We start from the raw sequence: 15,599 nt of genomic DNA, 5'->3' as shown, positions 1-15,599 counted from the left end.
AAAAAAAAAAAAAAAAAAAAAAAAAAAAAATCAGCCCCATGATGGAATTCCATGTTCAGTACCCTGTTGCAGCAAGAGGTCTCCAGTCAGATTCCTAATAATGTAAAATCCAACAGTATGAGTAATTATATTGGTCATAAAAGCTTTATGGAGACTGGTGCTTTAAGTGCACAGATCTTTCCAATGACTGTATTTACAAAGAAATTGGAAATGCACACATTTTTCATACACATACTGAACACTTTCTAGTGATGCAAGTAACCTTTTGGCAATTGAACTCTTTCATCCATAGCTGAAATAATTTATCTTTAATAAAAAAATGGGTTAAACAAAAATGTAACACTTAAATCATTAAACAAGGAAAATAAAATATGAGTAGGATCCAGAACAGCACAAGTTTTAGTATTTCTTACTAGCTAGGAAGGGACAGCTCCAGTAAAAGGTCTTCTATAATTACACAGAAATCCCTTGTGATAACAATTCTGAAAACAGTTTTGCCCGCAGTCTGAACTAGGGCTGCAACAACTAATCGACATAATCGATTATAGTCGATTATTCAAAAAGTTGTCAACTTTTTAAATCTATTAATCGGCTTCCGATTGGTTGGCCCTGTTCACGGCTCCACACACGCTGCGCGCCACACTTCCTCCCCACCTCACGCTTGCCGCTGCCAGACCCGCCCAGCCGCATCCACGCTCCACACGCAGCACCTCCTCCCCGCCCGCCCACATCCACGATCGGCACAGGGACGCGGGTAGAGGTAAGGAGGAGCAGGTGTGGGTGGATGACAGCCGCCGATAGACAGTCCCGATCTCAGAAACAAGTTGCTGGAAGACTGCTCATGTAACTCTGCACTTTCCCACACATGGTGCTCTATAATGTATTGCTGGGATTTGTATTCCTCTATAGCTGATGTTACATTGTGCTATATGTTATACATGGGAATACAAATCCCAGCAATACATTATACACTGTATGTATAATGTACTACCGTGTTTCCCCGAAAATAAGACACTGTCTTATATTTTTTGGGGCTCAAAAAAAACACACCAGGTCTTATTTTCGGGGTAGGTCTTATTTTTTTTTTTATGCACAACACTTCAATCCACACTTATTTATGTATAACAGTCTACATGTATCCAAGTACAAAAATATTGTGATCAGGGCAATCAGGGGTGCCGTACCTTTCCAAGAGCAATTTGATAACCAATCGCTGGCCAGAATGAGCGAAGCGCACTTTCACTATCGATTCCTCACAGGCGGAGTGCATTTGGTATCACTCCGCCTGTGACAGGAGGCGGCGCCATAGAGGAGGCATCGGCTTATGCAACTCTGCTTCCTCTAGCGCTGGCTTCGTTGGCACCGCTGATTCTCTCCTGCCTCTTCCGCAATATAGGTCTTATATTTTAGCACTTCCCAAAAATAGTACTAGGTCTTATTTTTGGGATAGGTCTTATTTTCGGGGAAACAGGGTATTGCTGGGATTTGTTGTATTCCTATATAGCTGGTGGTATTCTGCAGTGCGCTGTATAGAGGACTACAAATCAAGGAATCATACATTGTACAACGCAATGCGGAATACCACCAGCTATAGAGTACAACAAATCCCAGCAATAATACATTATACATTGGTGCAATGCCGAATACCACTAGCTATAGAGGACTACAAAACCCAGCAATAGTACATTATACAGCGCAATGCAGAATACCACCAGCTATAATGTACTATTGCTGGGATTTGTTGTATTCCTCTATAGCTGGTGGTATTCTGCATTGTGCTGTATAATGTACTATTGCTGGGTTTTGTAGTCCTCTATAGCCGATGCCATTCTTCATCATTGTTGTATAATTTTACACTTTTCATTTCACTATATTGCACACCACACTTTTTTTTTTCTTTTTTACTTCCACCGCTCCAAGCTTGCTCCTGTGATGGACTACAATCTCAATACAAACTAGTAGTCCCATCACTGGAGCCATTTTTAAAAATGTATTTTATTTTTTATCCGATTAACCGATTAATCGAACGTAATAATCGGCTAACTAATCGATTTTGAAAATAATCGTTAGCTGCAGCTCTAGTCTGAACCAACATTTATTTCTGCCATCTGTTACCTGCAGTAGTTTCATTAATTAGTCGTAGACAGTTGAGCCCGGCGATCTGTGTGGCATCCAATACAGACCTTCTCTCTGCATCAGTGAAGAAGCATGGAACCTGAAATAAAAGGGAACACAGGACTGCACATCACATTACACTTTCCTACAGACATGCGAGAATACAGAGCGCTAGATAAAAACGGACACATTTAGTTACATGCTTTGCTTGCGTAGGCCACAAACCATTAAACAATGAAAGATCAACACGATCGACATCTTCAGGTTCAGATACCCATGTCGGTGCCATTATCTAGTCCTCACAAGTTATTAGAAAGCCTAAAATATTAACTCTGTGCTCCCCACACCAGTACCTATGTCCTACCAACAGTTTGTTTTGTGACTATCCACATACTGTGGAGACATTAAAAGGAAACCAGTAATGGCAGAGAGGGAAATGTATGCTGCCATTGCAGAATGCTCCTTCTGAAAATGCCAGTGGCCTGCATAAGTATTTGGTGACTTAAAGTACTAAAGCCAGATTGAACTTCTACTTCACCTGCTTCATACTAGTCCCAGGATCCAGGCTTCTAAAGCACTAGAGCCAGCGATGCAATCAGCATTTTCAGGCAGTCAAAAGCAACCCCTCCGTACCGTATTCCATAAAATTAACACACAAATTTTCAGTTCCGACCTGACAAATGTTGCTGCAGGAGGTGCGTTGCGGTGCCATTCATTCGATGCCAAATGCAACTCCAGTCTGCAGTGTTATTGCCCGCACTGGTATGCGCTGTACTGCAATGCCCTGCGTTCCAGTGCAGTGCGATTGCATACAATGTGCATACTGTTTTATTCTGAAGTAAACTAGGTCTTTAAAGCTGCATTGGTGTATTTTATTGTAAATAAATTAAGGTATTTTTTTAATCCTATCCGATCAAAGTCAATAATCGGCTAACTAATCGATTATGAAAATAGTTAGCTGCAGCCCTAGCCCACCAGTGGGGTTAAAAAAAACAAAACAAAAAAAAACACCAACAACCTATAACTAAATGAACCCTTATCATAAACCAGATCACTTAGCCTAGCCCTGGCACTCAACTCCAACCTAATCTTAACCCGAATGTAACTAATCTAAACCTACCATTAACATCCTCTACACTAATATGGTAGATGGCTAAAGGTATCCGCACAACTGCAAACATCTGATCCCCGTGTCAAGATAAACGTGATCTGTTAAACTTTCTTGCAAATAAAAATATCCCACATAGAGGCATGATTAGGTGGCACGCCAGCAGTTATTGGTCTCTCCCTCTCTGCTACACACTAAGCCCCCATTCACACCAGGGCAGCAGAGGTTCAGCGCTGTTTTCGCAAGATTTTTAAAAGGGCGTTTTGGCGCTGAAACGCAATTAAAACGCACTTAGCATCCTTTCAATTGAAATCTTCATGGAAAACGTGCTGATCAGGACTGAAAAAGTAGCTCATGGAGCAGTTTGGGCGGCAGGCGAATTGAAACACGCGGATGCGTGAACGGGCCCCATAGAAATTTCTTTTTTACTGTTGGCGGTTCAGTACGGAAAAATCCGCACGACCGAACCGCCCTGGTGTGAACGGGGCCTGACAAAGGACTGAGGTATTTAAGTTATAAACCACACTCAATGAGTATGCCCATGGTGCCCAGTGCACTATAGAGAGACAGCAAAAAGCAGCCGGACACAGAAAGGAGCAGACTTGTCAGACAATAAAACAGCATCAAATCCTGGCATAATTCTGTATGAGCAACATCAATTTCCCCTAAATGTGTCAGCTATGTCCCCCTTGTTCATTACAGGTTTCACTTTTATAACAAAAATGTGGCTACTTACTGCAACAACACAGTCTACTACAGGCTTCTTCAATGCACTCTCTGCAGTCTCTTTAAGTTTGCTCAGTAGCATGGAAGTCACCTGCTCAGTAGTAAAGCTCCTCTCCTCCTCCAAGTACATGACCTAAAAAGAAATATATATTATTGCGTTTTGGAATTGTAAAGAAAAAAAAACAAAAAACCACCAAACAAACAGCGGTGGAAGTTATTAAAACTGGGACAGAATCTGGAGCAGTTGCCCCTAGTAATCAGCTTCTATCTTCAGTTAGGATGAAATATAGAAGCTGACTGGTTGCCATGGGCAACTGCTTCAGATTTGCAAAATTCCCCTCCGCATCTAAAACATAGCAGGTTTCTTTTGATTGGATACACAAAGCAAGTGATTAAAGCAGAAGTCCAAGCAAAATGGTTCTTGACCCCTACAGTGGGACAACCCGCACTACAAGGGTTAAGTGCTCGTTTTTGTGCAGGCGTTACAATAAAAAAAAAAGTTATACGCGCCTGTGCGACGATGATGGGGGATTTGAGTATGAATATTGCAGAATAGAATTTGTTTGTTTCCCCAGTCAGAGCACCTGCAGGTCTTCATTTAGAACTGGCAGGCCCCACCACATTCCACAGAAGAGATGCTCTAGCTGTGATCTTTTATTGCCCAGTCCAAATGAAACATATCTCTGCTTTTATGGATGTCCTAATTAACCACTTGAAGGCCATAGTGTTTCACCCCCTTCCTGGTCTGGCCGTTCACAAACGGCCATGGACGTAAGGTGGTTAAAAGGCATGGCACTAGGCCTCCATATATTACTAGTGGACAATTTATATTAACAATCAGGTCTGGAGAGGGGATCACCTCGCATTCTCTCTAAAAGCCTCAGGCATACAAAAATAGAATACTATAGACAGATGGGGCTGTCTCGGAATCCCCTTCCATGAGCACCTCAGGTCCACTGTCCCTGGCATGCGGTACTCACGAACCAGGGAGGCCCCTGCTCACTAGCACGAAGGCCTGGCTTAAAACCACAAACATTACGATGTTCTGTTTGGCCGGAGGAAACACAAATAACTGAAGCGTGCTAGGCTTGTGCTCCTTTTTATTTAGGTGTGGGTGATGTGTTTCCTGTTCTGGTGGGAGGAGCCTATCTCTCTGATGCTGTCCTGGAAGGTGACTAGAGAAATCAAAGTTACATTTTATTAATTTGGAATTGGGTGGGGATAGGGTAAACTAAAGGTTCATCCTCCGCCTGCTTTCCCACCCCTGCCTAGGGGCTGGCTCCGGGACACCACCTAAGAGGGGCTTATAAAATATTCTGTGTTGGCAACTAGAGTGGCTCTTGGTTTTAAACATCGAGGAACTAGAAGTCTGAACATCGCAGAAGAGTTCCCCTTTAATCTTTGGACATTATCTGCTGGAAGTCTGCTTGAAGAAAAGCCCTGCAGACTTCCACTTAGCTTATTGACTCTGAACTCTGTCAGAACTCACAATTCCAGGACTGTTAAGTTTTCTTCTTTTAGCTTTCTTCACAGTTGGCACTGCCTACATTCCCTAACTGAGCTCTAGCAATGCCATGTTGAATGGGTACTTTTGGAATGCAAATCCTGATACCGGCTTAGCATTTCTAGACTCTATGATCCTTTGACTCCTGTTTAGGACCAGGTTACATATTACTGTTGCTCAACAACCGCGTGGCAAGGGGGGCCTACTGATATCAATGTTAATCCCAGAGTTCTCAGATCATTAACCCAATCACCACTACATCACAGAATATGAACCATCCGGTATGTGGAATAATTCTTTATACAATATATAAATATTGTATAATATAAATCTGGAGAACTTTATAGATTTAAATTATGTAACAAGCTCACAAGGAAAAAAAAAACAACCAAAAACTAGATACTAAAACGAGTTTAAAAGCCAAGAGGTATTTTCACTAAACCAGAAAAGCCCTACTAACGAAATGGCACACCAAACCTTTTATTTACCTTGATACCAGCGGAACCCATTGGCAGCTCAACAAGCTCACAGGCCAAACCAGGCTTCTCCGCCTGCACAAATGGGTCTGTATAAGCTCGCCCATGAAACCTCTTGAAGCCTTGCAGCGTGTTCTTTGCATTGGAAATAATCTAGAGGAAACCAGACCAGTTAAATCAGCATGTTTTAGGCTGACATAAGCAAGAGGAAATATCAACATACAAAACACTTTTGTATCAAAGAAAGGAAATGAACAAAGAAAAAAGGCAAAACATCAGCTTAGAGGAGAACTGGCTGGATGCATTGAGTACATTAATGACGTGACCAACAAGACACTCTAAAATTATCCAAACTTTATATTGCCATAAGAGCTTCATTAGGATCATCCAGTGTCTGAATGGTACTTTAGTTTAGGAAGTTTTGAGTAAAGCTTTTTAGATTTCTGCCAGTATAGACATTAGGACTAGAAACAATGGGGCCAATATAGGACATGTGTATGAAACTGTTGTCCACACAAACGGCCAACATATTTCTTCCAGAGGCAATATGACCAATTCATATGAGCAGTACAGTGCGTTCCTGTATTTACATACACCAATGCAAGGCAAAAGAACCCCTAAAGTATTTACACAGGAATGAATGAATGAATGAATGAATGAATCTATAGTCTTTATAGGAGTAAGAAAGCAAAAGAGCTTACTTGGCTTTTTGCTGCCGCTCCAATAGATCTGCTTTTAGGGCCGAATGAAATGCATGACCTGGGAGACAGAAAGAACGAACAAGTTAAAAAACATTATAAAAGACACAGAATATATTGTTATGACATTGAAATGCTGCTTCAAATACTGCAACCTGCTTTCTAGTTAACACTATTAAGCAAGCCATCAAATTGTCGGGGAAACTAGAAGCAAGAATGATACCAAACTAGTACAGGAACCGACATGCTCTCCCTATAGTTTTTCCAGCATGGTCTCGTCATCAACAGTACAGCAGACCTTAACCCCTCCGTGACGGGAGATGTACAGTGTACGTCCTGTCACTTTGTGCCTATATGACTGGCCACGTACACTGTACGTGACGAGTTATATCAGGCTTTGTAATGCCGGTATTTGCTGATTCTCAGCATTTAACAGTCATTCATTAATGTCTCAGTATTGAGGCATTCATTAATGAAATAATTAAGCTTTTTGTAAAAGCTTCTTCCTTTCATTAATGAAAGAATGAAGCCGTTACATGCAAATAGAGGACCGCAATTTGCGATCCCGTATTTGACAGCTCAAAATAGCAGAGAGAGGCAGCAGTGACTCACCTCACCTCTCTGCTATTTGTTTTGACAGCTCGAGAGCCCGATGTTTAAATACATTTCACTCAAAAGATACAATGTATATCTTTTGAGTGAAATGTATCAGTTCTGATCGTCTAGGCACGATCATAGAGCTTTTAGTGAGATCTGAATCTGACTAAAGTCAGGATCAGTCTCTAAGGTTATTATTAGCTGTTCCTAAGTTTGGATCAGCCTAATAGCCAAAAATAAAATAAAAGTTAATTTATCAAGCTGTCATAGTGATTGCTTGATATAAACTGACAAGAAAAAAAAAATTTTTTAATTTTTTTACAAAGTGTAAAAAAATAAAGTGTAAAACAAAGGAAAATATAAATTATCTATAAATATATTTTTTGTACTATAATTAATATAAAACATTCTAAAAAAAAATAATCAAAACTTGTGAAAAAAGTGTTTTTTCTTCTAGGTTTTTTTCCTAATTTTTTTTATTTTATTCAAACTAAGTGAGGGGTTAGGTACACATATGTGATATAATTATATAGCCCTATCTGTCCTCTAAAAAACTATATATAATATGTGTGGGTACATTTAGTAAGAAAGTATATTACTGCTGTGGAAGAATCACACAGCAAAAAAATGTAAAAAATGTGTCATTTATGAACAGAACCTGAAAACTAGCTCAGTCATGAAGGGGTTAAGGGTCTGTTCACACGACGTCCGTTTTGTGTGCTGACCGGAACCGTACGCTGCTGCACTCAAAATGCATCCCAATGTATCCCTATGTGTTTTATGGGCTACAGTTCTCACGTGCGCAGTCCGTTCAGGTTACGACAGAAAAATACTGCATGTCACATTTTGTACGGTCAGGAAACGCAAACGCGTCCAAAACGCACTGCACCCAACATACTAACAGCCCTCCAGCAAAAACGCATCAAAAACGCGGCCAAAAAGCACTGCATCAGTCTGCAGATCCGCACCTGATCAGGACCTGATATCATGTGAACAGGCCCTAAAAACCCAAGTGCAGTCACATTAGTAATACATCTAAGGCTGCTTTCAGACAAATGGAAAGTGCTTAGATGCAGAGGCACAAGCTGATATTTGATGGACTGTTTTTAAATGATCTTTATATTATTACACACATGCATCAACTAAGAATACATAATCATTCAATGAAGAAAGTAAGACAGACACTTAGTGACATTAGAGTCACATCCAACCAGTTAGCATGAACAGTAAAAGGAGAACTATGGGGTTAGGGCTTTTCCCCATAGTTCTCCTTAGGGTAACGGGAAGACACAAACTAGCGTCCTCCCGTCACCCCAGGTATACTGAGATGCCGCAGCTAAAGCGGATCCCGACAATTATGTCTGGATCCGCCCAGCTGCGTGAGTGACAGCCGGCTCTGCCTATCTAGAGGCAGAGCCAGCTGTACCCGCCCCCTTCCCCAGCCGTTCCGCCAGTCAGCGCTGGCGGATCGGAGCGGGGGGAATCCAGCCGTGACAGGATTGAGAGGTGAGCGAACGCCGGTATGTGTTCGCTCACTTTCCCATCTACTGAGCCGACCTGTGAGTCTCTGTCACAGGTCGGCTAGAACTATGAGGTGAGTGAAAAGCACTCACCTCATAGTTCTCCTTTAAGATCCAAGTATCTATATATCTTTTTGGAACAATATTTTCACTTTATGACATACGATTCTTGGATTTGTTATTTATTCACTATATATTTTACACTGGTATTTGAAGGTTTATATACTTTATAGGTACATCTATGCCTATTTTGTAGCGCAGTGCAATTCAATAACAAATACGAGAAGGAGAACTATCTTTTAGCACAGCAATAGTTGCACGAGAATTCCCAGCAGATCCCATTGTGGTCTAAAGCTGGCCATACACCTATAGATTATGTGCAGATTTTCTATGGTCAGATGAAAAACATGCAACAGATTTCTGCATCTACACTCAACTGTGTGGCTGGAGGATCTCACACTGGGCCAAACTTCAGTATCTTGCTAGTCGGCCCAGGTGGCTCTCAGTACCTGGACAATGCCTTCATCCAATCAGATTGTGGAGGTATTTTGAGAGCCAGCGTGACCAACTACCAAGATACTGAAGCTTGGCCCAGTGGGAGATTCCTAAACCCACACAGTTCAGGGTAGATGGAGGAATCTGTTGCACTTTTCCCATCTGACCATAGACATGGAAAAAGAAAAAAAAAAAAAAAAAAAAAAAAAAAAAATCTATAGAAAATCTGTGTGTGGCCAGTTTAAAAGATAATCTCAACCTTGTGATCTCTTTGGGGTCCAATGTGTATAATACTTTTGCTTGCTTACTATATGGTCAATGTTGCTTATTTTAGTATACCATTGGCCCGTACTGACTTCTCTTGCGGATATTACCATGTATATTCTGAGTGTTATTTTATTGAATCCTTGTACTTCAGGAGTGGCCGTTATAAATAAACAATAGCGATTTGATAAAGCAGGGGTATAAAGATAAGAAGCATGACACCACACAAAACAAAAAAACAACTTAAAAATATACATTAAAATGTTTATAGAAATAAAAATTGCCATGTGTCCATTTTGTTTGTTGCGATCCAATATACAGTAATGACATACACAGTTTACTGCATCAATATAAGAAATAATGTACTTATGTGTTGGATGATCTAATGAACCGTCAGGTATGTGAAATGACTAAAAACAGTTGAATCAATTATATAAAATGGCTAATATATGTGGTCGTGTGTACACCATGTAATTGCCATGTTGCTATGGATTTTCATGACTTTTGAGGAAGCAATACTGCGAAAACGCATAGAATCAGTACAATTAAGTACATTGTTATATTGATGCAGTCCACTGTGTATGTCATTACTGAATATTTGATCACAACAAAATGGAGACATGGCAATGTTTTTATAGACATTTAATGTTTATATTAATAAAAATTGGAATTTTAGATATACAATGTCATTTAGTTCTTAGCACCTCGAAAGCCCCAAGTTGTTTTTACGTTTCTTGCATGGAGTGTCCTATATATTTTGGACCTTATGACCCAATTTCTTAGTATTGCTCCCTTCATACAAATGAGATAAGCTTCATTTGTTCCTTATAATCTTCTATGTCTAACAAAGATTGGCCATGGACCTCCAACAACAGAAATCAATCCAACAAATAACACATACAGTACACTGAATATGATGCTAGGTGGCATTCAAGCCAGAAGAGGAGCAGCGCAGAACTGCTGGACTGGAAAGTCTGCAATAGACAAGCACCAGAGATCAGGCAAGTATGGCAACAAGAGATGCTTTTCTTTTTTTAATGCTATGGGAGTGTTTTTTGTTAAAGCTGAAGTTGGGCTTAGTTAGTACACTGTCTTTCTATTTCCTCAATAAGTGCATAAAATATCTGTAGATTCTGCCAGAAAACCAGCAGTGTCCTGTACACTCTGCAGTCTTAAATCAGCCTTGACCAGGTTTCCTCTGAAATCGAGACCCCTCCACCAGTATTCCAGCAATGGAGAAGTGGGAGATGTTCTGTAGTTCTAACGCTTCCTGTCTTAGGTGACAGTGCTCCTCCATTGACAGTACCCTAGGACAGAAGTGTGTTACTGGCAGGATCACCAGATGCAATTAAATAAAAAAAGGTCCGATAAAAGAAAAACGAATGCATCCACCACATCCAAGGACTGGTAAGTTTTATTCCAAGGCAAGACACTTTAAGGTTGGAGTCACACCTCCATTTTAAATCAAATATATTTTTGATGGAAATGTATGACAATGCACCATTTCAATATAAAAATGTGCCTTAAAACACAGAAGTTTGACTCCAGCTTTAACATTTGGATGTACTATTTGTAAAGGTGCCCATACACCTTACGAATATCGTCCGATTATCATTTGCGATCGCGTTTTTCGCACGATATTCGCAAGGTTAATGGACAGTGTACAAGCGCAAATACTGTACAATTGTATGACTTTTGACTTTCCAGCAGGTTAGAAAACTGTCGAATTGTCGAAATTCGCTAGGTTGATGGCGTTTTCGTACATAAAAGAAACAAAGATTTTTTTTTTAAACGCACATTAACACTGCTCATGCGCAAACGAAAATCCGTCCCATCAATTAACGAACGACCGCTAATTGAACTAGTCGATGGTCCGTGAATGATGGGGCCGTCGTACGAAAATCGTACAACGGTTTGATCATTGTATGAAAAACTTGGTACGGTGATTTCAAGGTTTATGGCCAGCTTAAGACCTCATTTCACACATAGGCACGTTTTTTTAAAGAAATTTTGTTGCGCGTTTGCGGCTACACTACACATCTGTTGGGGACAGAATGTGCTGAAATCCGGCACAAATCACAAATGTATTTTTCCCCGCGCTGCATGCACAGGTGTAAACAAGCACCATAGGAATGCATTGCTTTTTATGTTTTGTGCATTTAAGCACATGCATCTGTAAAAATACCTAGGTGTGAGCAGGGACTAAGGGAAACGCAGAAATGTTCCCCAATGTTTTGTAGATAAAAAACCCATCAGACAATATTTTGTTTTGATAATTAACTATGTGGTCCTTCTCCAGAAAGCTACAAGCAGATCTTGCACATCAGTTACAAACAGCATGTAATATTCAGCAAATGCCTTTGTTTAGGAGATTTCAGGAAGTGTGTGTGTGTGTGTGTGTGTGTCATAACATATCATGCAAGAATTTCCATAATAGTTTGAAGGAAATCTTACGCTTCTATGAAGTTACAGTAGGAAACAGACTTCTGCAGCCTTCAAGCAGACGCACTACAAGTGAAGAGCGTTCGGAAGAAAGACCTGGAATGATTTTATGAAACAGGGAAAGGCGTGTTCAGCGGGAACTATACAACACATAGCCTGCCAACTGCAACTTTATGACTAAGCCCTCAAGATCTGTCCAGCCTTGTCTGGGTATAGATCATCATGTGCACATTGCACTCACCTATAGTACACCCATCATGAGAGAAAATACAGGAGCTGCCATTGCTGGTCTCAATATACAATAGAAAGGATTGCTGCAGAGACTGTGGTGTAGTAATAGGACAGTAGAAGATCATTGTCACTGCAAAACACGTAAAGCAGGGCTAGACATATCCCAGGGAGCAAATGCCCCTCAAACATTACAGCTGAAACCTACATTTTGAGATTTTTTGTGTCTAGTTATGAAAGGAACTGGCCTGGCTCCTGCAAAAAAAATTAATCCTGCTGGCTCCTGGATTAGACAGACTGGTTCCTGAATGCCTAATCATTTTTCCACTCCTTAAAAGGAACCAGGTGATATTGAAAAATATATAGGCCGCCATTACAGACCTCCACTTCTGTGAATATTAGTTGCCTGGCTGAGATGCCAGTACTCTGGTTTCAATTCTTTACAGGTTACCAAAGCTGAGCAAGTATAGAGATATGTAATGCTGAAATGTTTCGGTTAAGGTGCCCATACACTCTACAACCCTCGCAAGACTTTTGTCTTGCGAGGGTTGTAAAGTAGTTTTTTTAAAAGCCACTAAGTGGTAGGCCATGTAAAATGACAGAGCGTGGTCAGCGCATGCTAAAGCGCACAGAAGTCGCCAACTGTCTGCAGAGTCAATGGCTACAGACCTACAAACTTCATGTGGCCTTCAGATTGGCACGTCAACAGTGCGTAGAGAGCTTCAAAGAATGGGTTTCCATGGCTGAGCAACTTCATCCAAGCCTTACATCACCAAGTGCAATGAAAAGCTTCAGATGCAGTGCTATAGAGCACGCCACCACTGGACTCGAGAAGTGGAGACTTGTTCTCTGGAGTGACGAATCACGCTTCAGTGTCTGGTAATCCGATGTCTGGGTTTGATGGTTGCCAGGAGAACGCTACTTGCCTGACTCCATTGTGCCAAGTTTGGTGGAGGGGGGATTATGGTGTGGGGTTGATTTTCAGGGGTTGGGCTTGGCCCCTTAGTTCCAGTGAAGGGAACTCTTAAGGCATCCGCATACCAAGACATTTTGGACAATTTCATGCTTCCAACTTTGTGGGAACAGTTTGGGGATGGCCCCTTCCTGTTCCAACATGACCAGTGCACAAAGCAAGGTCCATAAAGACATGGATGAGCAAATTTGGGGTGGAAGAACTTGACTGGCCTGCACAGAGTCCTGACCTCAACCCGGGAAAAACACCTTTGGGATGAATTAGAGCGGACACTGCGTGCCAGGCCTTCTCATCCAACATCAGTACCTGACCCCACAAATGCGCTCCGGAAAGAATGGTCAAACATTCCCATAGACACACTTCTAAACCTTGCCAGAAGACTTGAATCTGTTATAGCTGCAAAGGGTGGGCCAACTCAATATTGAACCCTACGGACAAAGACTGGGATGCCATTAAAGTTCATGTGCGTGTAAAAGGCAGGTGTCCCAATACTTTTCGCAATATAGTGTATATGGATAGTTCTGAATAGGCAAAGCACACATAGAGCTACACACTTTAAAGGTTTACTGCTAAATCCACTGTTTAATTTCAAATTCTTTATTCCCCTTCTAGATACAAAAACAAGAGGATTCTCTTGTCACACTTGTGTGGTATTCACTAGAAAAAAGGTAGAGCTGTACGGTTTTTACACAAGGTTTTCTTTCTTTTGGTACCTGGATGCAAACATATTCCATTGGAAATAATTCAGTATGGATCCAAGTATAAAGATGACCACGAAAGGTGTCTGAGCTCTGTCGGCATCAGGCTGCACTCATTTTGCAAAATGCAAAGCAAAACATTTTAGAGAAACCCACTTCTTTTGAAAGTCACAATACCCAGTGAAATGGCACACTGTGGTACTACTGTTTGTAGGATTGAAAGAACGCTAGGGCAATCTCATCACTGGCAATAGGATTGCTAAGAGACCACATGCCTTTTCCTACAGTTTGGTTCCCTTGCTAGCAAGTGAGATACTGCAGCATCCTGGGCCAGCAGGGACACAACTCCAATCAGGGGAAATGTCTGGGTGGGCTGAGCACAGCCTGTGTAGGCTCTTAGAGGGCCACTATTATCTAAAATATTGTATTCAGAGAACTGCATGTGCTCAATATATCAGAGTGTTACTTATCTTAATTCCTATTTTTGTTTTACATACCTTTATTTACTTGCAGTATGCTGTGTTATAGTATTTGCAGTTCCTAGACTTACTTTACTTATTTCCAGAAGTTTGCAGCATTTTCCCCCTCCCCCAAGGTACAGTTTGGCAGCCCACCTCTCCTCACTTGTCCGTACAGGGCAGAATAAGAATGTAGGACAGCAGTATTTAAAGAACACAGCTCTGTCATGTGATCAATGTCAAATGGGAGTGATTACCTGCTGGAAACTAGTGTGTCCAGGACCTTTAGTATGACATCAGGCTCTAGTCACAAAGCTTTAACACTAGATTGCATTCAGATTTGACTAAAACAAATTTCCAAACTGTACTGGACTGAAAAGAATATAAAAAAAAAAAAAAAAAAAAAAAAAAAAAAAATAAGGATTCTTACCCTGGCGTGCCATTCTTAGATCTGTTACTAGGGCCCAGCAACATTAACAGGTCTATTCACAAAAGGGTGAAGAGTTTAGAGAAGGCAGGAGAAGTGACCAATCTAGGACAAAATAGCTGATTTGGAAACATTCTCCAATTCAGCTCACTTTCCAGTTCAGATTTGTCCTAGATTGTTTACTGCTCCTGCCTTCTCCATACTCCATACTAAAGCAAACATTTCAAAGATAAAAGGTTTCCTACTGTGTTAGGGCAGAGATAACGTACTGATAACCTTGGTTTGTAAAGTTTTAAATAACAGGTCGGTGTTTCTAAATAAAAAGTGAATTAGCAGGACATCTCTTAAGTACAGAATAACTTTAAGCTTGTTCCTCTAGAACAGTGGTCTCAAAGTACCGGCCCGTGAGCCGGTACTATGTGGCCCGCAGCCAGCTCACAAGTCTGGTACGCGGTCACGGACCACGTACCAGACTTGCGGGAGCAGCTACACGGTCTGCATCTCTGTCGGATCAGAGCAAACAAAAAATAAAAAGGTCTAAAGCGCTACTACCAGTGGGAAAGAGTTTTGGGGTGTTGAGACCCAGAGGGCTGGGAGAATGCAGGATATGAGTGTCAAAATCCTCCGTTGGATGACAAAAGGCGTGAGGGAGAGAAAAGTAACAGTTGTAACATGGGGAGTGGTACCATGTGTAGAAACTCACCATGAAGTTTTCATGGATGCGCCGTCATAGACGTCGAGATCTCTGCAGGAGAGAGTTGAATGGAGGTAGTCTTGCGGATTCTTCTTTCTTCATTGGAGAGTCTGAAGCCTCATGGGGGTACTCATAGATGCGGAAACAGTTGTCTGATGTATGCTTCTGGGCGTGGC

At 41.2% G+C, this 15,599-nt stretch overlaps 1 protein-coding gene across 1 annotated transcript in view; it reads right to left on the bottom strand.

Annotated features, from left to right (window-relative positions):
* Positions 1-15,599, bottom strand: part of HSPA4 (heat shock protein family A (Hsp70) member 4) — a 44,842-nt gene that overhangs the window by 24,824 nt on the left and 4,419 nt on the right. Inside the window, exons 2-5 of the mRNA XM_018565626.1 lie at positions 6,631-6,688; positions 5,942-6,082; positions 3,960-4,082; positions 2,116-2,215 (exon numbers count right to left, since the gene is read on the bottom strand). Of these exons, the coding sequence (XP_018421128.1) occupies positions 2,116-2,215; positions 3,960-4,082; positions 5,942-6,082; positions 6,631-6,688 (422 nt within the window). The remainder of the gene's footprint in view (positions 1-2,115; positions 2,216-3,959; positions 4,083-5,941; positions 6,083-6,630; positions 6,689-15,599) is intronic.

This window comes from Nanorana parkeri, unplaced genomic scaffold, assembly GCF_000935625.1.
Source record: "Nanorana parkeri isolate BGI_ZX_2015 unplaced genomic scaffold, ASM93562v1 scaffold867, whole genome shotgun sequence".
Lineage (NCBI taxonomy): Eukaryota > Metazoa > Chordata > Amphibia > Anura > Dicroglossidae > Nanorana > Nanorana parkeri.
Note: the sequence above shows the minus strand (reverse complement) of the source record. Positions and strands in the feature narration are given on the sequence as shown.